General features: G+C 40.0%; 1 protein-coding gene across 4 annotated transcripts in view; it reads left to right on the top strand.

Annotated features, from left to right (window-relative positions):
* PDE4B (phosphodiesterase 4B) overlaps window positions 1–25365 on the top strand; it is a 42344-nt gene extending 16979 nt beyond the window's left edge. For all 4 annotated transcript variants that reach the window (XM_089921350.1, XM_089921345.1, XM_022581195.3 and 1 more), the window contains 9 exons: window positions 7513–7606; window positions 13116–13294; window positions 14559–14657; window positions 14799–14963; window positions 16764–16863; window positions 18862–19016; window positions 19127–19249; window positions 19960–20142; window positions 23086–25365. In XM_089921350.1, coding sequence (XP_089777476.1) covers window positions 7522–7606; window positions 13116–13294; window positions 14559–14657; window positions 14799–14963; window positions 16764–16863; window positions 18862–19016; window positions 19127–19249; window positions 19960–20142; window positions 23086–23451 — 1455 coding nt within the window. In that variant the 5' untranslated portion in view covers window positions 7513–7521 and the 3' untranslated portion in view covers window positions 23452–25365. The remainder of the gene's footprint in view (window positions 1–7512; window positions 7607–13115; window positions 13295–14558; window positions 14658–14798; window positions 14964–16763; window positions 16864–18861; window positions 19017–19126; window positions 19250–19959; window positions 20143–23085) is intronic.
* The last annotated feature ends 495 nt before the right edge of the window (window positions 25366–25860 follow it).

Here is a 25860-nt window from a genome sequence, read left to right as displayed (position 1 = left end):
AACCTCTGGCTATGTAATCATTCAAAAGAAACCTTAGTCTTCTGCTTTGGAATCGCATTAACGCCCCATGGCCCTGGAACTGGCTTTAGAAGCTTGAGGTTAAATATTAGCCATTGTGCACAGAAGAAGTTGTAGAAGGCTTAAATGGAAAAACAAAAGAGTAACTAAATAGCTTACTTTGATTCCTTGATTTTTCTCATTGCTACTGTGATTTTTGTCATCTGTAGAAAAATAAAGCCTCTGCTGTGTGTAATTATCAGGCCAGCATCCTCAGTCTGTCATAGTACCTTTTTGGGGGTCTGTCACTATTAACAACCATATTAAAAGGGAAAGGTCAGGTACATAAAATGAAACTGTGAAGCTTCAGTAAGAGTTGCAGGTGTTTTTCATCAGAAGGAAAGACTTGTGTCAAAAAGAACAAGTTTGAATATTTTAAATTATCTAAAAATATACAGTACCTCTAAACCTTACACATTATGAGTGTATGACTTTGAAATCCAGTCTCTTTAAGGGATATTTAGGACATGTGATATCTGGGACATATTTATACTAAAAAGAAACATTTGTTGTTTATCTGAAATTTAAATTTAACTGGGTACCCTGAATTTTTATTTACTAAATCTAGAAACCCTACATATGTGAAAACATATATATACTCACACACTATATTTATAAATCATAGCTTATACATATATATACATATAGATGTATATATAGTTAAAAATGCATAATGAAAATATAAGTCTTTGGGTATAAATATAGTGTCTTTTGTCTATTAAATTGTGTCATTGCAGCAACTCTCAGAGTTAGGGGAATGTTAGTTCATGAGAAATTTCTCTAAATATTTTTATGGGGATTACTTTGGGTCTAGGAAAAGTCCGTTTTTTTAGCATCCCAATAATGTGTGCCATATCTCCTCTTGAAAAGTTTCCAGAAATTCTGAGAAAAAGAGACAGCAGCAAAGAGTATAGATAGACAGTTGGGTAAAAAGAAACAACTATGGTAATAATTTTGAGAACTGTTCAAGACCTAGTATCAAGTTGTAGAGCAGTTATATTCAAAGTTATATTTAAATTCTTTTGATTTTTTTTTTCAGTTTTCTGTATGAAAGCACTAATGGTTTGTCCCTACCTTGACTTTTAAAATGTCTCTTGAACAGATACTAGTCCTCTAACCAGCAAATGGAATTTACTCTCTTTTAGCTTCATCATAAATGCCAATGTTTTGTTACAGAATTATGGTAGAGATGTCCATGATTGTTTTTCATTACATATCTATTGTGGATTATTACATCACTGGACAGTTAAGAAGAGAATCACTCAATTCTAATACGTTTAGATGCATTTCTTTCTGATCTGGCACATGGACAGTTAGAACGACTTAACTATATTCCTTGGAGCACCAGGGGTTTGCTCCAGTAATAGAGCAGAACTTTTCTGCTAGAATGCCCCATCATGGAACTATATAGTCTCCAGTTAAGTGGATATTAATGGACAATGGCAAGTTATTCCTTTCTTAACCCCATTACCAACTCAGTTCAATTTCATTTGCCTCTCAAATAAGACAAATATGTCATTAAACAAATTGGACATCAAGTTTCAAATAGATGGTAGAGTTCATAGGGAAAGACAAAAAGGAGACAAGAGATGAGATGCATTGTCGGATAACCTGAAATGTTAAGAATTGTGGGAATTGTGAGTGTGATAAAGGGGTTTAGAAAAAATACACTATATTCCCATTGTTGTTGTTTAAATCAGATTTTGCAAAGGAAAGTGTAGGTGTTTAGGAATTCGAGTCCTTCACTTCTTTGGGTCTTCGTTCCTTCATGTGTAAACTTAGGTATACGGAAGAAGCAATTTTTTTCAAAATGAGAAAGAACCTGATAAATTTTCCATTTTACAACTACAGAAACTGGGCCCCAAGAAGGTAATTCATCTTACCCAAGGTCACACATCAGGTGAGTGCCAGAACTAAGAGACGAGCTTGCCTTACTTCCATTTCTCACTAAACTGGGCCAGCCACTGCAGTTTCAACCTCCTTCTACCACTACTAGCATTCTGTGATTCCAGGCAGAATTTTCAGCCCCTTCACTTTTTCTCATGCCCGGGAATTCTTATTAAGTTATGACTAACCAAGTGTAAAATATGAGTCAAAATGTAGTCCCTAATAAAGTCATTGTGACTTTAATGACTTTGGCGGTTGTTTCGTTCTGCAAAAACAGGAAGATCTCACACAATAAGGCGCCTGTCTCACAGATGGGCTTCTGCGCAGACGGCCACCCACAAGGGTGACTCCTGAGGTTGTCTTCCTCTCAGGGACACCTTTTTTTTCATCTGCAGGTTTCATCTACTTACTTCATCTTAAGGTTATCAATGAGAGGAAAGTACCTGCTTTATCTAGCCTTTGATAGGCTGAAGAATATTTTTGATCACTAAAGATTCACTCTTAAGTGATTTCCAGGTCACCCCCTAACAAGCCCAGATTAGTCTTAAAAGTAGGTCTTTTATTTGCTTGATACTAGTCCCTTGTACTATTACTCTTCTAGATGGTTTTATTCTTAGAAAGACAGAATCAACAAGTTTTAGAACCAGGATGAATTTCCGAGATCATTCTAGTCCAGGCTTCCTGTGTGATTGATTTAACAAGAACTTTTCAGGAGAGTTTCTAGCTTTACTGTGGATCTTTGCGCAAAGCCCAAACTAGTCCTCTGATGAGAAATATAGAAAAATGATGAAGTGTTCCATCCCTTCAGGAGAAATTGGCTCGGAAGAAAATATTCTCTGTACGTAGTAGCATTGAAGCCAAAGAAAAATTGAAGACATAAAACAAAATGTTTGTATTCAATTTCAGCTTTTGCTATTCTATATATTTTAAGTAACTTCCCACTATTAAAGGTAGCCTATTCAAAAAAATTCACATATGATTTTATAGAGAAGATATATGCTAGGCAAACAATATCGAATTATTTAAGTAGAGAATGATATCTTTTTCCCTTTTCAGAAAATAACTAACTTCTGGCCGTGTTCATGAATCTAGTGTTGGGCGTAAGTTTAAGGAAGCACTGGAGGAATTTGTATTACTAAGGGTTCATTCACAAACTTTGCTTGTCTGTTGAAAAGGGGCTTTGGCCATTTCCTCTGGGGACATTATTTCTAGGTAAGCTCTAACAGGGTTTTCTTGTGAAGGCAGCTTCTTAATAGAAAAATAGGATATGTGTACCTCAGGTTGTAGAGACACATTTATCTTTGAAATAGTGTGCTCCTGTTTGTGGATTTCTCTACTGCATTTGATAAAGTAAATAATGTCTATTCCCTTTCAATCCCGTAACTCCTGGGCCACAGTTAACCTCAGGAGCTGTTTAATTTTCTTATCTGGACTGAATACCCAACTTGATAAGGAGACAGGGAGACTCCAAGGGTCTTAGAATATAAAACTCTGGAGGGATGATAACCACTTCTCTTCCTTTTGTTGGTGACCTATTCTTTTGGACTGAAGCATTTCCGATTTGGGTTGTTTTTCTCTGTAGCGTTAAGAGAGTTTTGTTTTCTGGGAAATTTTGCTTGCCGGTAAATCATATGTCCAGACAGTAGGAGGCTGCCACAAAATTTATCATAGAATCTTGACAGGTTTGGGCTGAGATCCTAAAATCATGCATCACTCTCATTTTGTATATGAGAGCTAAGGTGACTTCACCAGACTGTTACCTGTTATCGAGAGCTGAGAATGAAAGTCTAGATTCGTCTACTACATCGTAGCTACCTCTGGCTCAACAGAAACAACTCCCATATGGGAATCAGACACTGAAAACCCCACTAAGCCAAGCTTCCCCACTGTCTCCGTAGCCTTAACCTCAAACACAAGCTATTCCATTCCTTGACGTGTCTCATCACACAGGCCAGAACTAATCATACTAATTGGACTCTGCCTTACTAGAATGTAAAAGATACCCCCTGTCTGCTCCTCCAAGGCCATGTCTGCCTTGCTTAGTTTGTACAGAGCCCAATATAAGTGGGCCCTTCATAAATGCTTTATGATGAAAGCAGTGATTGCCTTAGTCAATGTGGTTGGACCCTCCCTTATGGAGGAGGAAAACCAAAGGCTGTTGCTAAGCAACATTTAAAGGACTGGGTCAGTTTCTGACACTGAGTGACCTCCATCTGCTTACTTCATCATGTTGTGTGTTTTATGGTTGCCTTAAAATGACTTTGGGTTTTGGTGGCATTGTCATGCCGTTAGCAAAAGGCTCATAGGAGAACTAATTTAGGCATGAGAAGGAGAGAGGTGGTTTTCAGCTGTCAACTACTTACATGAGTTCACTAACCCATCTGTGAGCTCTGCAGGAAAGGTGAGGAGTTTGGTTTATTCTCAGCCCTGTGGCTTAGAGCCACCTCCCTGTGCCCACGTTGGGACTGATTGACAATGTATACCAACAGGATCCTGTGGCAATGGGAGGTGATAGAAAAAAAGTAAGAAGGAAAGTCTTTCCTATTCTTTTATGATTGAATTTCTAGCTGCTCCTATATTCTGAGCTGAAGGGTCGATACAGCTAATAAAGAGTTGGCCCCAGCCTCAGCAGACAGTAACTGTTGTGGTTAATAAACATGCCCTAATATATCTGACTATTTCTGTTAGCATGAAAGCTTATTAAAAGCATGAAAAGTGTTTTTGTTTGTTTGGGGGAGTTTTTTGTTTTCTTTTTTTTTACTGCTATATCCTTAATGCATTGCTTGGCACATTTTGGGGTTCAGTAAATATTTACCAGATACATGAGGTGAAATGGCATTATTCAGCTAGTACAAACCTGATTGACTCCAAAATCTTCCTAAGTATTTCCAAGAGACCAAAGGAACCAAAATGAGGATGATTGCTTGAATGTTACATTTGGCTAAGTCTAGTGCGGAGACATAATTTAAAAAACCATCTGTCTCTATGCTTTCTACAAGACATTTTTTTGCAATGCTCCGAGTAAAGTTTGCTTCTTTGCCAAAATTCAGCTGATCCATCAGAGCACAGAAACCTGTCTTTTTCAGCTTCTGAGTCTTTAGTGTAAGTGCCTGTCTTTTGAGAACTGAAAATAAGAGGCTATTATGACAGCAGTTTTGTCTTAAAGAAATAAACAACTTAGAACTTACATGATTCACCTGGAGTTCAAATTGCAGAGCAGCTCGATAAGTAAAACACACTAGCTGAGATGATTAATTCAGAGATTTCTGGTGACTGTTACTAACATATCATGGGAAGACCCACACGTACACCAGCAGGGTTCCCCAGAAGGAGGGTGACTGGCATGCCTCTTTGAGGACAATGCATAGAGCAGTGAGCTAAAGGACGGCAATACTGACTTGCATTGGCTTCACCTCAAAAGGCCTGGTCTCCCGGGCACAGGCAGTGGCATGAGGGGGCCTGGATGCTTGAAGTGAAGCCATTGTCTGTGCAGGATGCTGATTTGAAAGGGGAGTGCCTCACAGGAAAGAGAGCCAATTGCGTGCGGAGACTGTTGCCATGGTGCTTCGCTATTTCTTTAACGTGCTGTACTTGAACTCCTGGGAGTCCAGGGGTGGGGTAACGGAGGAGGGAGAAGGAGGGGAGTGGGATGGGCCTGGGTAGGGAATCCCACTGCAGGGCTCTAGTCTCAGACTTTCTTCTTGCTTGTGATCTTTCTAAAGCCGACAAGGTGAAAGAGAGAGAAAGAGAGAGAGAGAGAGAGACTATAGCAAAGACTTCCTCAGCATGCTCCAGATTTCAAAAACAAAATAAAAATTAATTTAATTCTTAAATATTTCTAGCATGAATTAGAAGATGTAACACTGAAATACCAAAACAGCACAGTCTTTCATAACCCCGAATAATTCTCCATTCATGCAGCAAACGATAGCTTGTATTTCCTAACTCACTCCAGATCCTAGATGGAAAGGTTAAATGTGTTTAATTCATTTGTCGAATGCAGCCTCATGTGCATATTAATGAGCTGATGGAGGGCAGAAAATTATATTCTGCATACGAAGTACTTTTAAAACGAAATCATTAATTCTACTCCCATTCGTTTCATTGTGAAAGAAGTCTAAATGCACTGGCATGCCGTTGGTGTGCAGAAAATCTCCCCAAAAGCTAGCTTAAAAAGTATTCTTGTATACTGAAAGCCTAGTTTGAAAAGAGCCACAGTTCTCGCTTTTTCCATGTTTTTTTTTTAATGTTCGGAAAGTAAATTAATCAAACACACCGTCACTTCGAAACCCTTAGAGCGGCTGAGCTCTGCACGGAGGCTGCGTCTGCAGTGTCCTGGTCTCCGCAGTGGAGAGAGGGTGAAGAACACCTAGATGAAATGGGGGAGGGTACCGACTTCGGATTGCTTTAAATATTCATGGGGCTTCCTCCATTTTAATCTTCTCCTTTTAAAAAGATGGCTGTGTTTCCTAGTCTGGCATCCCCTCGGGAAAGAAGAATTGCTCCTTCCTTGCAGAGTTCAGCTGAGCAGGACTAATCTAGAGTGGAAACCCCTTCGGCCACCAGGACTATTCATAATTCATAAGTGCTGCAAACCAGCCAGCTGAATGCATTTGGACAGGCTTTTGCACCTTCGTGCACGTCCTGATTTCATTACTCTCTCTGCCAGGGAAGAAGCAGGGAACATAGGCTTCTTGCAAGAATGGAGTGCGAAGATGGGCTTTGTTTGGATTAGAAAATGCCCTAAATTTCGGAGGCTTTGTCTGTCATAAGTTCTGATTATTTTACCACTGAATCTGCAAGCCTTTCCCGATCCTTTGGGGACTGCTCTCTCAGAACTGTGAATTCTTTCAAAGGGATTTTTGTGGATTGTGGCAAGGAGTGCATTCCAAAATGCCTGAGGCAAACTATTTGTTATCTGTATCTTGGGGTTACATCAAGGTGGGTTAATTTGATTCCATTACGTGTCTTTGATAGAATGTGAAACATTTACATGTGTATGTTTTCTGTGAAGTAGAAAATCTCTGTAATGATTTAATTGTGTTATCACTTAGCCCACTGAGGCTGCTTATGGTGAAATAGGGGCATGTTATATTACATTGTATTTAAATAGACTGTGTTGTATTTTAACCCTATTCTTTTTACACGTGTCTATTTTTAAAGAATGCTTATCTTTTCTTTTGTTTTCCCTTAAACTTTTCACATTTAATCACCTCTCACTCTATAGGTTATTAACTCAAATTATATTTTAGAGTTAATTTCCAATAAACGTATTTTTAAATGTGGTTATTTTTAAGTGAAATGATCTTGACCTCTGTTAAAATTCCTTTTCCTATGTTTGCATCTTCAAAAGAAATCAGATGTTAATTCTAAGAAATCTTAAGAAAACCTTTTTTCCCTAAGGTGACGTTGGAATAATTTCACATTATTGTGTTTTGTAGAAACGGTATCATTTATCTAATGATGTCTGCTCACTCGGTCTCTTGGTTCTTAATAAAGTTGGAAACATCTAAAATGATAATCTGCTATTTTTTAGGTGGTTAATACGTTTTTGTTCTTTATAAACAGTTCAAAAGAATGCTGAACCGGGAGCTGACACACCTTTCAGAAATGAGCCGATCGGGGAACCAGGTGTCTGAATACATTTCAAATACTTTCTTAGGTAAGATATTCACTGGAAAACTTATTCCATAACTGAGATTTTTTTTTTAATATTAATTTCTGCAACCTGTCAGGAACATCACTATATGAGTTTGGAATGGGGTTAAGTGACAGAAAAATCCATTTAAAATAAGAACTAAAGACAATCCTTAACATAAAAAAAAAAAAAAAAAGCTGTAAGGTGTTGTGAAAAAAATGAATGAAAATACCCATCAAAGAGAGAAGTTTATTATGGGCTAATTAAATTTATATAGACCTCAGGTCACTCCTTATCTACCCACCCACTTCCATCTCTGTCAGACCTCTGAAGGGGGGGTGGGTGATGGGGGGTTCAATCATCCAGTCCTTAGGGACAACTCCAATTGGCTCCTGTGACATGGTATTCTTTAAATTCTTCCAGTAACTGGGCTTTGAGCAAAAGGTTTCCTTTTAGATGCTTTGCGAGAGATGGCTGGAGAACTGTATGGTGATTTAACCCATGATAATAAGCTTTGGAAATAAACTGACTGTTGCTTTGCTAAGGTATTTCTTAACGATTCATGGGGGGAGGGCAGAAAGAATCTGCACCTCTCTGAAGGAGTCAGCCTTCTGCAAGCAGCATCATTATTTTCCTAATCTGATACTTACCTATCAGTCTCTGCTTTCACATTGCTAGTCTTTTAACACATGTCACTGACAGGAAAGGTTTGCATCAGTGCCTCTCAACTACTGTCATGCATCCTGTTTGATTACTAGGAATTTCTGATCTCATGTTTAAAGCCATCCTGCTGTGTATTTTTCTTGAATAAGACCTGCAGAACCTGCAAATCTGTACCTCAGAGTGAAGGGGTAGCCTTTAGACTCTGATTCTGTTGACTTTCAATTACCACTGAATTATGCTCATTTAGCAGAACTCCACTTTCCAGGGAAATGACCTATTCTTACAGCTGAACGTTACACCTCCCTTCTTTTTGGCATTGCCGCATATCCTTAAATCAATGTGCATTTGCCTTGATGTCTTATGGAAACACATACCTCTTCTAGTTTTATTTTAAAAAGTCAATTCTATTTCTCTAATACCAAAGCAGTTCCTGCTATCAGCAGATCAGTCTTTGATCAGCCTAGTGGAAAGCTCATGGCGCTACTCTGTGGCCAGTGGGCATTGGCATGACTGACAAGTGCCTTTCCAACAGTTTCCAGTATGTGGGTGTCTGCAGCACCTGGTTTTCTCCAGCGGCAGTTGTGGCAACCTTTGTCAGAGAACAAAGAGAAGATTTTTTTCATACATCCTAGCTCCAAGAGGAGCTAGAATCTAATTGAACAGAAAGTGTTGTGTACTGATCCTTTTCTTCTCCATTATCCCCCTTTATGCTTTTGAAGGCAGGCATCTTCTCCTGTTCATCTGTGTGACACCCAATTATTTTTCATAAGCTGGGGATTGTTTTAGGGACAGTCTCCAGGTTAATGACTGTGGGAAAGAAGAATAAAATCAGTAAGTGCAAGGACTCATTTTTGTGTTCATAAACATTGCATGTTAAAATATCAGGGCTTGTCTGTCGTCTCAGAAGAGACTCTGACCACTGGAGTAAAGCTGCAGGAAGTCTCTGAGCTCTTCATCATCCAAGGTTGTACCTAAGCAGTCCTCTTGGCTTGTAGCCTCTTTCACTATCTACTTGCTAAGGACCATGAGAATAGTTTAGTATACCAATTATTCTTATTTTACCATCAAAGGCTATCAAGTGAGGAGGCTGAGAAGATAATAAAAATGAGTTCTCAGTTTCAACACTTTGCATCTCAAGAACGGGAAACTGTCAACTCTGTTGAATATTCCATTTACTATGGAGGCATATCTCTTGAGGAAAACCATCATTTGGCTTCTCATTATTCCCCCCAAAATTAAATTATCAACAACAAGTGGTTTGAGGTAGGTTGTTAGAACCTCAGTCCTTACACACTCAACATTAGGAGGGTGGTGAGCCTGAGTGTGTGTTTGTGTGTGTGCGTTTGCATGCACACGCATGTGCACACACAAGGTAGACCCGATCAAACAGACTAGACAGACAGATTATATTCTTGAGAAAATTTAGGGAGAAAAAAATCCATCATATAAACAAAAGATTCATCAGCTACTTCAACTGTAAAATGGGAACACTGGAGTAGATGACACCCTCTGTCCATTCCAGCTCTAACTTTCTATATGGATGGAGTTTATCAGTCTTGCTAAGACATACCTGGCAACCTGGATTCTCTGGAATAGCCTGTAGGCTTACAATTTGATAATCTTAAAAAGCAAACAAACAAAGCTTGTTTCCAAACTGCAAATGCAGGACATGGAACTCTACGTCCTGTCTTGTGAGCATGGCGAGTATTCCTGGAGGACCATGAAGCCTTCTTCACAAAATGTCAGATCTGAAGGGGACCTTAATGGCCTCATCCAGTTCCCTCATTTTCCAAGAAAGAAAACTGAGGCCCAGAAGGGTATGTAACTTGACCAAGATTACTTGGCTAAAATGTTCCTGAGCCAGAACTATGACTTCACTCTCTTGACTCCTAGATCAAAATACCTGTCACTTCTTTAACTAGGAAAGGTTATTAGGCTGTCAGAAGAAAATCGCCTTTCAGTAATAGATGTAATCTATGGAGAAAAGTCTTTAGAATCAGGATTGTTGGACCTAAAAATGTGTTAACAGCTTCCAGTAATATAAGAGCCTCTTGTCAGAGCACAGCAACCATCTCCAAGAGCACAAAATGGGAAGACCTTATTGATTTCAGTTAAACTTGAAGAGCAGTATCTCAGTAAGAGTCATTGAAAGTTAAAATGTGTCATCCAGAAAGGAGGGAAATCCCTCACTGCAGGGAATGTGTGAAACTTGTATTGTTTCCATTTAAAAGGATGGCGTCCAGATGGACAGGCTGACATGCAGGCAAGAGACCATCAGTGCAGGCAGTCTGTGATACTCATACAGGTTAATGGGCTCGGGTTGCTGGTACAGGAGGAAGTAAAGGACCCAGGGGGAAGGAGCACAGATTAAAGCAAGATATTTAGATGTGATATTACAAGTTAGTTGATATTTTTTCAGAGAAGAATCACCCCTTTAAATCCCCGACTTACTGTCTCCAAAGCTGGAACATAGAATTCTCAAGACACAGGGAAGAGAACTCCGGAATTTTGCATGATTAAATGCTGTAAGCTAGCAAGAAAAGCACCTCCAATGCCGCCATTATCAGAGTTTTGATGAGACGTTTTTTGCATCTGTTTATTTATTTATTTATTTGGTACTGTTCCACTCTTTCCCCACTGTAGTCTGACCATTCTGTAAATGTGAACTCACAAAGCATGTAGTATGATTCTTTGAGTGTGTGTTTCAGGTTACTTCTGCATGGGACTGGCTAAGCATTTAGCAGAGGAAATTCAGAATAGGGAAACCCATCAGTTGTTCCAATGCCTGCATAGGGAAACACCCATTAATGTCAAAATGGCACTCTCTGTGGATAATGGCTTTCTTCTTTATCGTAATGTTCCAGACACAGTAGTGGTTCGGCTCAATTTCTCGCTGTCGTAGGGAATCTTTAATTAAACAAAGGGAAAAAGCTGCTAGTCCCGCTAGAGGTTTTATATTTGCATTGGCACAGAAGAATCTAACAGCTTCGTTAACCAGGCATGAAGAATGGTGAAGAATGATGGTTAGGAAACGCAGGGGCTATTGTGGCCTTTTATTTTAGCAAAAGTAGTCATTATTAGGAGTGAAGTGACAGGGAGAAAAGTAATTTCAAAAGTAATGTCATATATAGTTTTTATGCCAAAGGTTGAGAGACCAGAAAGAGATTTTAACGGGAACCTGAAGGCCTGGGTTCTAAGCTATTAAATCACTGCGTCTGGAACAAAGTGATTGTGAAATAAATATCTGTTGAATGAATTGCCCTTTAGCTTGGGAAAGTTGCTGACTTCATCTGAAAAGTGAACATGTGGGATTATTATTGGTTCCCAAACCTGACTCTGATCATCAAAGTCACTTGGGAAGATTTTTAAAAAACACTGATTCAGTAGGACTGGGTGGGGCTCATAAATCTGTATTTTTCAAAAGTTCCCTGGGTGCTTCTGATGCTGAACTAGGTTGGAAACCCCTGAACTAACGGGGATGACCACTAAAATTCCTCCCTAAGGCAGAGTCATAGGCTGATGAATCTAGGAACTTGGGGGCACCCAGAGACAGCCCTGAGATGCTAGGGATAGAGAAATCTCTTGCTCCAGCCCTACAACCAGGTACCAAGGGTCCAGGACAGCTGCTTCCACCTCGCTGTGCTCACTTTGCTTTGATGAGTTGTCCACAGGGCTCTGTGAGCAGGCGGAGGTCTCCAGGGAGAACGTGTGACTATGCCATCAGCTGCAAGAGTTGAAAGCAAATCATCTAGATCCCAGCAGGCCATCTGGAAATGTGTCATTTTCAAATAGAGAAGTTGTCTTTAGACTCATTTTCGCTGAAACAAGTAGAGATAAATGCAGGAACTTTTGAAAGCTGCATTAACTCTTTCAGCCACAGGGTGTCATTTAGTTCAATGAAGTAGCTGTAGAGCACCTCAATAAATGATTGCCTCAGTGCATTCACAGGCATCCCTGTGGCCTGAGAGAGTTAATGCATTTTTCAGAAGGACTCGGGATCCATCCATCTCCCTGAGAAGTGAAATAGAATATTTGATTGCTGATATTTTTAATAGCATGATATAGAAGAAAGAGCTTCTATGAGCAGGTAGATATGTTTTTCTCACTAACCCTAGCCCTCCTTTTATCTTGTAGCAGAATTTTTTTAAAAATTAAATGAGATGATTATAAATATTTAATAAGCACAAATACATTAATAAATGTAATGCCTGTTACCAATGAGAGGCGTTGTTATTATTTACTAGCAGAATTCATAGACACAAGGCATGAAATAAAACTGAAATTACAGTCTTCCTCTTAACCTCAAATCGTCATAAGCCAAGGCTTTAGAGTAATCATTTGAAGATTAGAAGCCATTTATTTCTCTAACATATATACTACTCATCTAAACTGAACCCAGCTACTGTTATATGGATCTTTTAAATTAAACAATAATTACAAACATAATAAAGTGAGCAAAACATAAAGCCTGTTTTTATTAACCTGGGCTTGGCTACATGAACCTTTTCTATTTTTACAAACATACAAGTTATTCACTTTAATAAGAAATTTACATATAAATATTGATGCCTCACCTTGAAAGTGTATGAGTGTAATTGTCCCAAATCACCCTGCAAACAGAAGACATGGGATTGAGTTCCACCTCTGCCACTTCTTGAACAACTTATTTAGCTCTCTGGACGTCAGTTTGCCGCTTTAGCAATAGAATCATGCATCACCGGATTGTCCTGGAGATCAAGTGAGATAACGCTATGACAGACCTTCATAAGATGAGCCATCCATTATAGACCGTTAGAAGTTGTTTTTGAATATTGCAGTGGGTTCTCATTGGCACACAAGGACTGGAAAACCTATTTTTGTGTTGTTGCAGACAAGCAGAATGACGTGGAGATTCCATCTCCCACCCAGAAAGACAGGGAGAAAAAGAAAAAGCAACAGCTCATGACACAGATAAGCGGAGTGAGAAAACTGACGCACAGTTCAAGCTTAAATAATACAAGTATCTCACGCTTTGGAGTCAACACGGAAAATGAAGATCATCTAGCCAAGGTGTGTATGAGCTGGGTGTGTGCTCATGTAGCTCTGCTTTATAGCAGGCAGATGTCTAAAAGCTCCTACTATAGCAGGCAGATGTCTAAAAGCTCCTATAATAATCGCTTTTGCATTATTATTAAATAGTACGATGAGGCTGATGTAGCCCGTTGTCCATTGTTGAATACCTAGTTAAAGGCCCTTTTTCTGTACCAAAGGACCATATTTTGTCCTGAGTTGTGTCCATTAACCTATGAATGGAGAATCCTGTTGAACACATATTGGGAGAATCCAAGGTGAGGGCAGTAGACAGGGCTGAATTACCCCAGAGGATATTTCAGAGACTGTATGCCAAGGACCGATGAGAAAATCTGCACTGATTGGCAGAGCTGAAGAAGAAATGAGAGAAATTGACAGCCTTGATCCTTGAGCCCAAACCCTAGTAGTAGAGGAAGGCTCAGAAAGAATTCATACCTCCTCTCGGAGGCCGTGCAAGGTGACTGCTGAGGTTCTCTCAGCCTTGTGAGAATATGAAATGAGAACAAATGAACATTCAGTGAGGGAGCGTCTGAAAGATGTCATTAGAAGAAGGTTGATTACACATTGGGCCAAGCCTCTGGGGAGAGCCTGGATCCCTTACTCTGGGCAGTAATTAATAATGGAATAAATTGCTCCTTTAATCAGATAATCTTGGAATAATCCCACAACACAGGATGGAATGATGTTTCTTTCAAGTCTTTCTGTGGTGCAGGAGCTCTAGGATGTAATGGATGACTAGCATCTTCATGACCTTTTATACTAAATCAGGGTTGACTTACACACATTCTAGCAGCTAAGTCTCCTTGACATGGCTCTCAGTGATAATAACCAAAGGGCAGAGGAGTTTCCCTGAGATTGCTTTCTAGCTGTTACTCATGGACCAGTGAGCAGAGAAGGGGAGAGACAGGGAAATGGGGCTAGAATGATCTCTAATCACTTGCACCTACTTCTGAAAGCAACATTGATTGAGGACTGACATACGGCAAAAAATTAGAGGTCAGCAACAAAGTTTATCAATAAACACACATTCTCCCTTTTCTGAAAAATATGTACAGAACCTTCTAACCAGCATGAAGATACTCAACTTCCCAGATCATTCCATTTTCAAACGTTCATGCAACCAGAACACTCTAACTAGATACTCTAAAGACTTAGCCAACCCCTGTCCCCAGAATAAATAAAAATAATGAGGCATGTGAACAAAACTGTCCTTATTTCTAAATTTCTCTAATTTTGATGATAGGAGCTGGAAGACCTGAACAAATGGGGCCTTAACATCTTCAATGTGGCTGGATATTCACACAATAGGCCCCTAACATGCATCATGTATGCCATATTCCAGGTGAGTAAACAGGAGTGAATGTTGGTTATCCAATTAGATGCTCTTTATGATTTTTTTCCATCCCAGTTTACTTTTCTGATTTGGTTTTTCTTCATTTTTGGACATCCACTTAGTTATTTTCTAATCCTTTTCGCTGCATAGGAAAGAGACCTCCTAAAGACATTCAAAATTTCATCTGACACCTTTGTTACCTACATGATGACTTTAGAAGACCATTACCATGCTGATGTGGCATATCATAACAGCCTACACGCTGCTGACGTAGCCCAGTCAACCCATGTTCTTCTTTCTACGCCAGCGTTAGATGTGAGTAGTTATGATCTGTTTTGCATACCCTGCCCATCCTCCTTAAAAAGTGCCATACAACATGTGATATATTTATAGAAATAATGTAATTAGATGTTTTTGCATACTGGAACTGGCTCTTTATTATGTAGAGCATGTATCAATTGGGTTATTAATATAAATGGATGACATTTCTACTTGCTTTCTCATATCAGAGTAACCTTTCCTTTACCTCTGTTACAATTGAAAAATTATTTAATTATCAAGCAGTTAATAGGATGCTCTATTTGTCATTGTATCTCTAGTACCTAATAAGTGTCTAGTTCAGCATTTAGTATATAGTATATCCTCAGTATGCATGTGCTGACCTGAGCTGCCTACACCATCCCAGGTCCTCTGAGGGATAGCACAGAAATATAATATAAAATGTTCTATATAGTTCCTGTTAAGAATAAGCATCCATAAGCTTATTTGCTTAAGAATTCATAAAACTGGTTCTATGGATTGAAGGAAAAGTAACTGAAAAATCTAGAACTGAGGAATTAACAATGCTGAAGCAAAGAGGGACAGCTTTCCAACTTGTTAGACATCTCTCTAGAAGGTGGCTGTGACTGCTTCTCTCACAGATTAATGCATTTGTATATATCACTATAAGCAGCCCAGTGGGTACAGCAGTCCATGCTCTTCCTTGACAGATGGCAGTGGTGGTCAGGTATTTCCAAAATGTGTAGGCTCACTGTGAGAAGGGACTGGCCATGCCCTAGCCAAGCCCACCTCTGCAGATTCAGCTTGGAAGGTGAAGAAAGATTAAACTGACCCCAACTCTATTGCTTGGGTTCCATATATTCTGAGAAGTGAAATCCAAGAAGCTAAGACTGTTTTATAGCCCTGAAGGAAAAAAAAAACAGTATTATTTTTATGTTCTGTGTCAGTATCACACGGTGGGCCAACACTGTTTATCAACTGTCTGCTGCTGTTACCTACTGTGTGGCTGGAAATTGAGCATGAGAACCACAGATGTTTAGAGAAGGGAGAGTTCAATGTGTCCTTGCGTAATTAGATTGAATTGAAGGATCAGAAGATTTAAGTAACCACAGAGAATGATGAAAGACATTTCAGCCAGAAGCAGTTTATACCTAAGTAAATACTAGGTTTAAATCATTGCATACAGGTAGGGGAAGAGGAGGGAGGCTTCACGGGATGGCATGAAGGAGTTGAGCAGTTGGCATTAGGTCTCATTTCTCAGAAATGTCCTCAAATCTTGTCCATACTAATCACTGAGTGGATAGGTATTGACTGAATGGATGAATGAATAAATGTGTGAAAGCTCTGACCATGCTACAAATTTAGCTTTAAGAAATAACTTATTGGCAGGCTTATAAATCTGGAATTTGGCCTTAGTTATGCAGCCTGAAAGCATATGAAGCTTTTTATATCAGAGCAGAGCCAGTCTGACGTGCTTCTTTGACCACTATATGTGCTTGTGTTGCATAAGCATCATCCTGTTATACCACTTATCCAAGAAACAAATATCAGGTACCACCTGATCTCTTACCATGAGCGCTGTGCTAACGCCTTCCCCGAGCCTCAGCCTGCAGGCTCAATGTGGGCATGGGCTCTGACCACCAATCCTCTCACATAGGAGACCTTATGATGATGGACAGAATCTACATTTAATTAAAATAGTATATTGAGACGTTGCAGAAATCAACAAACCATCTTTCTCCCAACAAGAATGAAATGGGGTACCTTAGTATGAAACTAATTAAGCAGGACAGGCAAATGGAACGTGGAGTTCAGTGCACTCATTTTGCCCTGCAGGCCGTCTTCACAGATTTGGAAATCCTGGCCGCCATTTTTGCAGCTGCTATTCATGATGTTGATCATCCCGGAGTCTCCAATCAGTTTCTCATCAACACAAGTGAGTTCGCCACTAGAACAGTCATTTGAGATAATTGTATGAGTCACTGCTTCATTTCTTTCCTCCTGATGTTTTCATTATGGATAATAATAAGGGTAATAATGAGGTAATCCTTCCATTCCACTCAAACTGGTCAGACCTTTCCTGGATACTGTGTCCAGTCTAGCAACATCACTTTGAGCTGCATGGAGAACTTGGAAAGGGTCAGAGGGGAGCCATAAAAAGTACTCAGTGTTTGGAAAATGCAATATGTGAGGAAAGAGTAACACATGTGGAATTATCCAGTAAGGATACGGAAAGGCTTGGGAATAATGTGGTAATGATTCTTTAGGATTATGCAGGGCTCTCACACAGAGCATGGCGACCCACTAGTGTCCCTCTCTACTGAGGGAGCAGGTTCAAACGTTGTATCTGAGCATGGGAGCCTCCATATAGAAATAAGACTCCAAGAAAAAGCTTCCACAATTCAGGATGGAGGGTCGGGTCATTAAAAGTCTCACACACTCTCTTCCAGCTTCATAGGTTTGATTATGCACTGGTCTGTAGTATGGATTGGTCTGACTTCAGTGACCTTCAAGGGCTGGCCCATCCTTAGGATCCCAAGCCCTACTCAAAGCTTTTGTCATGCTCGAAATATTTAGTATCCATGCTAATGAAAATCCATGATTTTTCCCAGTTAATGTACCACTTCTAAATGCTGAAAATCTAAGTAATTTTTTCTCCTGAGAATACTGGTTATCTTGTTGTGGTCAAGATTAGCATCAAGTGCTGACGGTTTTAAGAAATATTGGAGCTACTTGCTGTGAAAGAGCCCTTATCATACTTTATCATCAGGATATTTGAATGACTAAGTGTGAGGTACCTTGGTTTTTACCTTGTTTTTCTACTGAAAGAACGTAAACTTTGGGCAGCTGCTTGTCTGTGTGGGTTATATCAGCTGGTCTACTGTGGTGTCATGAACCATTCCATATATAGGCCAGTTAGCTTCACACAGAAAAATGGTCTTTCTGCCAAAGCCACGTACCATAAAAAGCCAGCTTGCAGAGCTATGCCCTTGATCACAGGATGAACAAGGCAAGAGTGCTGAAACGACATCACATAACCCACCACCTTTTCTGAAGATGTAACTCAAAGCACACTGTAAAAGCAATGGTTTATGAGTAACAACACCTACAATTAGTAACATATTATCATCACTTGGTTATCATTTTGGTTAAGAGAAAATGTGGCTTCGTGAGTTTGATGACCATGTTCTCAATTGCAGACCATGGCGCTGCCTAACAAAGGTTGTCTGTGATTCTTCTGTGTGAAAGGCAGGCTAGAAGCTGTAGTTTAGGTAACTAGATAATGCAGTTTCTGTTGTATAGGGCCATAGGGCAGAAACTGGGATATCAAGATTGTTGTAAAAAATTATTGTTTTGTTACCATATTTACAGAAAGCTCCAAAGAGCTACATTATTTGAATAAAGTGAAATTTTACACTCACACCATTATCTTCTTTGAAAATCCAAAACTCACAATTGATGGAGCTGGGAAACATATCAAAAAGTGAGATAATGTGAAAAATTTTAATACCTTGGGTAAAGTTTAGTGGCATTTTCAGTCTGTTCTTTTTCCAAAGCACACATTTGTGAGGACATAAGGGAAGTTACAAACTGAGATAAAAATAGGATTAATTGCTTGGGAATGCCCTTACCTAAAATGTCAAATTCTTCATCTGAAGTGAAAAGGAAAAAAAGGATTTTAAAAATACTGTGACTTTTAATCAAAGAGAAAGTTTATGAGCTAATATCTACTGGAAACTTTTTTTTTTTTTTTAACTTAGGAACTGACTATTTCTCTTTGTAGAGGGAGACTCTGCTCTAATAGAAAATGACATATGGGGTCTTGGTTCTTAAGATCATATGGAGAGAACTAGATCTGATTTCACACTGAGGTAATTCCACAGTTTGAATTGTATCCCTTTTTATTAAATCATCATTTTCCCTTGTTTATTAGATTCAGAACTTGCTTTGATGTATAATGATGAATCTGTGTTGGAAAACCATCACCTTGCCGTGGGTTTCAAACTGCTCCAAGAAGAACACTGTGACATCTTCCAGAATCTCACCAAGAAGCAGCGTCAGACACTCAGGAAGATGGTTATTGACATGGTAAGACTTTGGTCTCCCTGTGTTCCTCACTTTTGCTGGAAGAGAAAATCCATCTTCTTGATAAACTGAGTTTATTGAGAGTTTCCTTTTTTTTTTTTTTTTAACCTCAGGTCTTAGCAACTGATATGTCCAAACACATGAGCCTGCTGGCAGACCTGAAGACAATGGTAGAAACAAAGAAAGTTACAAGTTCCGGCGTTCTTCTCCTGGACAACTATACTGATCGTATACAGGTATTTGACAGAAGCCTTTGATTTAACACAAAGCCACACCAAATTAATGACGCAGCAATTAGAAAAAGAAAAACAAGTTTACTTAGTTGCATGTCCTAGGTTACTACTAAGGCTTTGGGCTTATTTTAAGAACGAGCAAAGGAAAATGGACATTCAAGTTGATTCTCTAATTTACGAAGAAAAACAGAACCCTATTTATTGAGTTGCTTAATTCTAAAAATAAACAGCAAAATCTCTTTATAATAGGGTATACGTGACTGCTGATCCCAAAGGCTCATGTTTGGACATAAATCCCACTGACTTGAACTTTGTTAGGTCTGTTTTGGTTATACAAATTGCCCTCAGTTGGTCTCCTCTTTCCACAAGTGGAAAATATGAAGACATCTACTTTGAGTAATTCTTTGCATTTTTTCCAAACTGAGGAGAAGAAACCATGGCAGCATCTGACCTTTAATGTCCCTTCCAGTTTTTTAATTCAATGACTGTCAATCAAAGAAGACATATTTTCCCTTTGGGGACTCTTATAATGGTAAATAACCAACTCTGGCCAGCGCCATTGTAATCCTGCTTTTTTGGTGCAAGCACCATAATTATAATGCAACTAAAATGTTCTTGGGTCTGGTACCAAGTGTACTAGTACGAGAGGGATGAGATGTTCTGGTAGTATTTATACCTCATTTTATGGGATTTCCAAAATTTGATGATTTCAGGTCCTTCGCAACATGGTACACTGTGCAGACCTGAGTAACCCCACCAAGTCCCTGGAATTGTATCGGCAATGGACAGACCGCATCATGGAGGAATTTTTCCAGCAGGGAGACAAAGAACGGGAGAGGGGAATGGAGATTAGCCCCATGTGTGATAAGCACACAGCTTCCGTGGAAAAATCCCAGGTATCTAATATAAGGTTTCAAAGTTTCTGTGAGCTCTGCTGATGGTTGAACTGGAGGGCTCTTTCTAGCTGTTTTCTTTTAAATATATATGTGTGTGTGTGTGTGTGTGTGTGAAATTATAAGGAAGCAACTACTTTATTTAGTTCCATTATGCTCATGACTCATTCGCCTTCTGCATTACACTCAATTTCACTACGAGGAGATAAAGCAGTCTTCAGAAATCCATCAAAGTTTGGACTGTGTATCCTCAGTTTAGATCATTGTCTATGACCTTAACAAATCCTGCTGATTTAACTGAATGCTGCTGTCTCCTTCATCTCATCCCTCTAGGTTTCCCCCAGCTCTGTCTTTATCCAGGACCTCTGCTTTTCACCCTTGTTTCCTGTTTTCGTTGTCTCTCCATAATCATGCACACTGCTACCATCACCAGAGGTGACGAATCTCATTCCCACACATCTCTCTGCCTCATAGTTGAAGCGCTGTCCTGTGTCCCCTTCCAAGGTCACGTCTACACTTCTGAGAGCATGCTGACATCTTTTGGTTGTGTCCAAAGCTACAAACTCTCTGTGTGCTAAGGACTGGGGGGACATTACACTGTAGGCAGGGAGATGCAGAAATGCCCCAGATGCCGCTAGCTGCAAAATATGTAGCACTAGATAGTATCGATATTCTTACAAAGGCTTCAGGGCCGGCTGAGATGCTATTTTTTTCAGGACAACAAACTACCTGAGCCAGGCAGTCATGATTAAGACTGTGTCTCTAGGCTGCCCAAGGCCTTTATCACAAAAGCATTCAGAGTATTTTTTGTTAGTGTTTATCCTCTTTCCCCACTACCTTCTACTCCCAAATTTACATGTAGTTATAATATCAATGTATAGTTCCTTTGCAATTATTGTTGTGTTGCTTTTTAAAGAAACCCAATCAAATGAGTTTAAAATCTGTAAGTGCTCTGAAGGTCTAATATGCCACAAAAACACATGATAACATAAAGTTAGGGCCAATTCAAATACCCTAATGCCTTAATTAGAACAAGATATTCATGAATTAGTTAATTAAATAGCATATTGCCCTTTTGTTAGCAACAGTGGTGTTTTGTATGTATATGATGTTCTGTGTGGTGTTCCACACATTCCCATACATTATCCCATTTGAACCTCCAAACAGCCTTGTGACATAGACATAGTAGGTATTTCCCCAGTGTGTCAGGTGAAGAAGCTGTCCTCTTGGTCCAGTTCACCCAGCTACCCTCCACCCAAAACTATTCACTGTCCATCACTGAGAACAGGTCTCACTGTTTCCATGATGTTGTGGTCCACCCTGGTATTTCCCACAGATGGGCTCTGGTGAGCATTGTCTGAGTAGTCTGGCAATGAAGCCCTTGATTTGTAGAGTTCTCTCGTCCCAGGGCCTAGGAAATAAGCAACTAGAGGCTACCTTTCAAAAAAGTGCTGAACATTTAGCAGAAGCAGAACAAATGAAGAAAGCAAATGACTGCACTGTGTTCAGCTGATTGAATTTTCTCCATTGCCTTGAGCTTGTTTTTTTCAGGTCCCTGGAAAACACCTTGAAAATAGTCTCTCAAAACCACTAAACATACATAAAGAAGTAAAAGGGAGGAAAGAGGAGTGGGTGGAAGTAAGAGAAATATCTGAATCATCCACAGTCGAAGTTCTTGTAATCAGTGCAGATCAGAGATGCCCTGATTGTTGTATGAATTCTGTTTGTTTAGGCTAGGGAAACACCAGAGAAAAGATAGATAGATAATAGGTAGATAGATAGATAAACAGATAGATAAAAGTCACATACGACTAAGGTTCTTTGATATGGTACAACTTTGATGTGTTAAATAACTGGCCCAAATCCAGAATGTTAATAAAGGGAAGTTTCCAGCAGTGTGGAAAGACAGCTATGTAATGCCCATGGGTGCACAGAAGTTGCCTTTGCTCATCTGCCCCTGAATCCCGACCCAGCATCTCTCCAGCTCCCCAGACCATGACAGGGGAATTCCATTCCCTCATTCAACTAGTGCCTATTCTTTCTCTCAGCCTGTTCCCACCCCCAATGTTTCCTGTTTGTCCCACAGTGGAAAGGTCAGGATAAGGCCACAGAGCCAGCTCATGCAGGATGCATAGCCCCTGTGTAAACCATAACAGAGCCATAAGCCTCATATTTCTTCACAGGAACACTAGCAAAGGAACTGCTTAATTGTCTTTATTTTTCCTTCTTTCTCCTGATGGAAATGACGGTATGCCCTCTGGATCTAAAACAATTGCAGACGTGTCTGCAGAGGGGATATTTGTTTGTTTAGGGGCTTGAAGTGTTTTCAAGTGTTTTACCTACGTCGTCTACAAACCAAAAACATTCCACAGAACCTGAGACATCTCAGAGTCATACGAGGCTGGCTCCCTTTCATTTTAAAACCGCGGCATATTTTAAAGTTATCAGGGAAAGAATGTTGAGTCAGAGCTCAGTAGACCTGGAGCTTCCTTCTTCAGAGAATGACTCACAGAATCCAAGGAGTGACAAAGTCATTCCCAGCCAGGGTTACATCCAGACTTCTTACCTGGCAGACGTCAGAGGAAAAGTAATCAGTTCTAGTGAGACCAACACAGGCTTTGGGATCAGACAAAGTTGGGACTGAGTCCCATCTCCACCACTTACTGGCTCTGTGATCTCTGACAAGATATTTCATCTCAACGAGTCACAGTTTCCTCCTTTGTGAATGGTGAATAACCATACTTACTCTGCATGATTAAGAGTGATAATGTATATATTGCATTCAGTGCAGGATGCACCATATAGTAGGTACTCAAATAACAGATTCCAGTATTATTGACCTCTCTTGGGTTGTTGTGGCTCTTTCTTTGCATGCAAACCAGGACGGCTTGTTTGGTGTTCCAGGGCCCATCACAATAACAGGTGTGTAACCTTATTTTTCTCCAGGTGGGCTTCATCGACTACATTGTCCATCCGCTGTGGGAGACCTGGGCGGACCTGGTACAGCCTGATGCCCAGGACATCCTGGATACTTTAGAAGATAACAGGAACTGGTATCAGAGCATGATACCCCAGAGTCCCTCCCCACCACTGGACGAGCAGAACAGAGACTGCCAGGGTCTGATGGAGAAGTTTCAATTTGAACTGACCCTCGAAGAGGAGGATTCTGAAGGCCCCGAAAAAGGAGGAGAGGGCCACAACTATTTCAGCAACACAAAGACACTCTGTGTGATCGATCCGGAAAATAGGGATTCACTGGGAGAGACTGATGTAGACATCACAACAGAAGACAAGTCCCCGATTGACACATAATCTCCCTCTTCATATGGAGATGAACATTCCACCCTTGACAAGCATGCCAGCTGTATGGTAGGGCCAGCCCACCATGGGGGCCGAGGCCTGCACGGGACAAGGGCCTCCCGGCCTTTCCAGTTACTTGAGTTTGGAGCCAGAATGCAAGACCGGGAAGCACATAGCAGCTCAGGAAATTCCACAGTTGACTTGCCTTGCTTGCAAGCTTAGTGGAGAGCTGAAGGTTTCTGTGGTTCTGGAGGCCAAGTTCGCATCACAACCGAATGGCTTGAAAATGGAAGACATAAAACTGAGAGATTTTTCTGCACTAAGTTTTGGGAATCTGTCCCCTCTAGTGACTGAACTGACTGACTAATAATGTCATTTCTATATCTGCTCACCTGTCCCCTTGTCTGCCAACCTGTGTGCCTTTTTTGTAAAACATTTTCACGTCTTTAAAATGCCTGTTGAATACCTAGAGTTTAGTATTAACTTCTACACAGATAAACGTTCAAAGTTGACATAAACTTTTCTGACTCTTTCTGGGGAAAAAAAAAGGAAAGAAAATGGTCTTCCTTCTTTCTTGGGCAATATCTTTCACTTGACTATAGTTACTGTGGCAAATAGAAAGGCTACGCTTCTAACCACATTCAACTTCCTTCTCCTGTGGTCCCAAACAACTCCTCAGTTGCCCTTATAAAGTATCTCTGTTTGCCTGCTTCCAACAGTATTTTTTCTCCTCTAGAGTTGCACTTTTTTGCTGTAAACAGAATAAAGTTGAACAAACTAAGGGGTAGTCATGTTGTTCACAGTAACAACCTGTGTAGAATTCAGCTTCATGAGCAGTTACCCTGTCGGGTCCCGAACCCCTGTGCCACTGGGGTCGCACAGTCCCCATCCTGTTCTCTTGCGCCCCTCTTCACGCTAACACCAGTTACACCGTTTCCAGTTTAACGCTGCCGTCTTTCTCTTGCACTGCCTTCCACGCTATCACTTCCGTTTCTGTTTATAACCGTGTATTTATTACTTAATGTATATAATGTAATGTTTTGTAAGTTATTAATTTATATATCTAACATTGCCTGCCAACGGTGGTGTTCAATTTGTGTAGAAGACTCTGCCTAAGAGTTACGACTTTTCCTGTAACGTTTTGTATTGTGTATTATTATAGAACCTGAACATCGCTGAAGAGAGACATACGGGCCCCTCACCAGTTGGGTCTGCCCTTTTCCCGGTCTGAGTTGCTAATACTGCTCAACCCTTTCATGAACTGTTTTGGAAACGGGATTCTCACATTAGATACTAATGGTTTCTATTGAGCTTTTACTTTTGTATAGTTTGATAGGGGTAGGGGGCAGTGGGATGCGGTTTTTACCCCTGTTTTATCCAAATCTGTACACATGAGTTGAGTTTTAACTGGGTTCTACTATAATTGTGGCTTCGGTTTAACAAGAAACACTACATTCAGTTTAACAAGCAGCTCACAGATGGTTCTCCGGAGAGTCCCCAAACCACTGACTTTGAAGAGGAAGCCCCCTGCCTGCTGTTAAGCAGGAATGTCATGTTCCAATTAATTACAAAAGAGAACAATAAAACAATGTGAATTTTATAATAAAATGTGAACTGACGTAGTAAATTATGCAAATGTGAAGCTTCTGATAACACTTGTCAGGCCTCTGAGTGGCTTCAGTCTCTGTCTGTAAAATCTGTTTCATGCTTTCAGTTCAGCATTGTGACTCAGTAGTTCAAGAAATGGCACAAATGTGCATGACCAATGGGTTTGTATGTCTATGAACACTGCTTATTTCAGGTGGACATTTTATTGTTTTCCAAAGTTTCTCACAATGTATGTTATAGTATTATTATATACTGTGCTCAGATGCATTCTTAAGAGACTTTTATATGAGGTGAATAAACAAAAGCATGATTAGATTAGACTGTAGGCCCAATTATTTTGTGGTTAGTTCTGACGCATTGAAAGCAGATCTTTTTTTCCTCTTCTCTCCTACCGTACCCCACAGAGAAAACTACCCACTTTGCTTGGCCAGCATCACAACTAAAGTTTCATAATCTGTGTCCAAAAAGTCCCCTAGCTTGAAACATTTATTTTTTTAACAACTGTTCAACTAGCTCAGTGGTACGAGAAGGGAGACGGTGAATTAAAAGAAACAAAGCCACTTTAAGAATCTGAAGAGTTTAATCTACTGGATGAATAAAGGGAATCTCCAACTTGGCTGGGTCCTCTAGAAAAATGAATCATAGCACATCAACTTAATGTAGTCAGATGGTCCAACATTAGCTTACTGTAGTCAGATTGTCCCATTGATTCATCTGACACATGAAGAATCTGAGGTCCAAAGAGTCACCTTAAAGCACAATGCAAGGAGTGCTGACTGACACTCATGGTCATCTCAGTGATCCATGGAGTCT

Source organism: Delphinapterus leucas, chromosome 1 (genome assembly GCF_059928025.1).
Source record: "Delphinapterus leucas isolate spDelLeu-1000000601 "Yukka" chromosome 1, BTC_Dleu_Yukka2, whole genome shotgun sequence".
Lineage (NCBI taxonomy): Eukaryota > Metazoa > Chordata > Mammalia > Artiodactyla > Monodontidae > Delphinapterus > Delphinapterus leucas.
The sequence above is the reverse complement of the archived record's forward strand: the minus strand, read 5'-3'. Positions and strand labels throughout refer to the sequence as shown.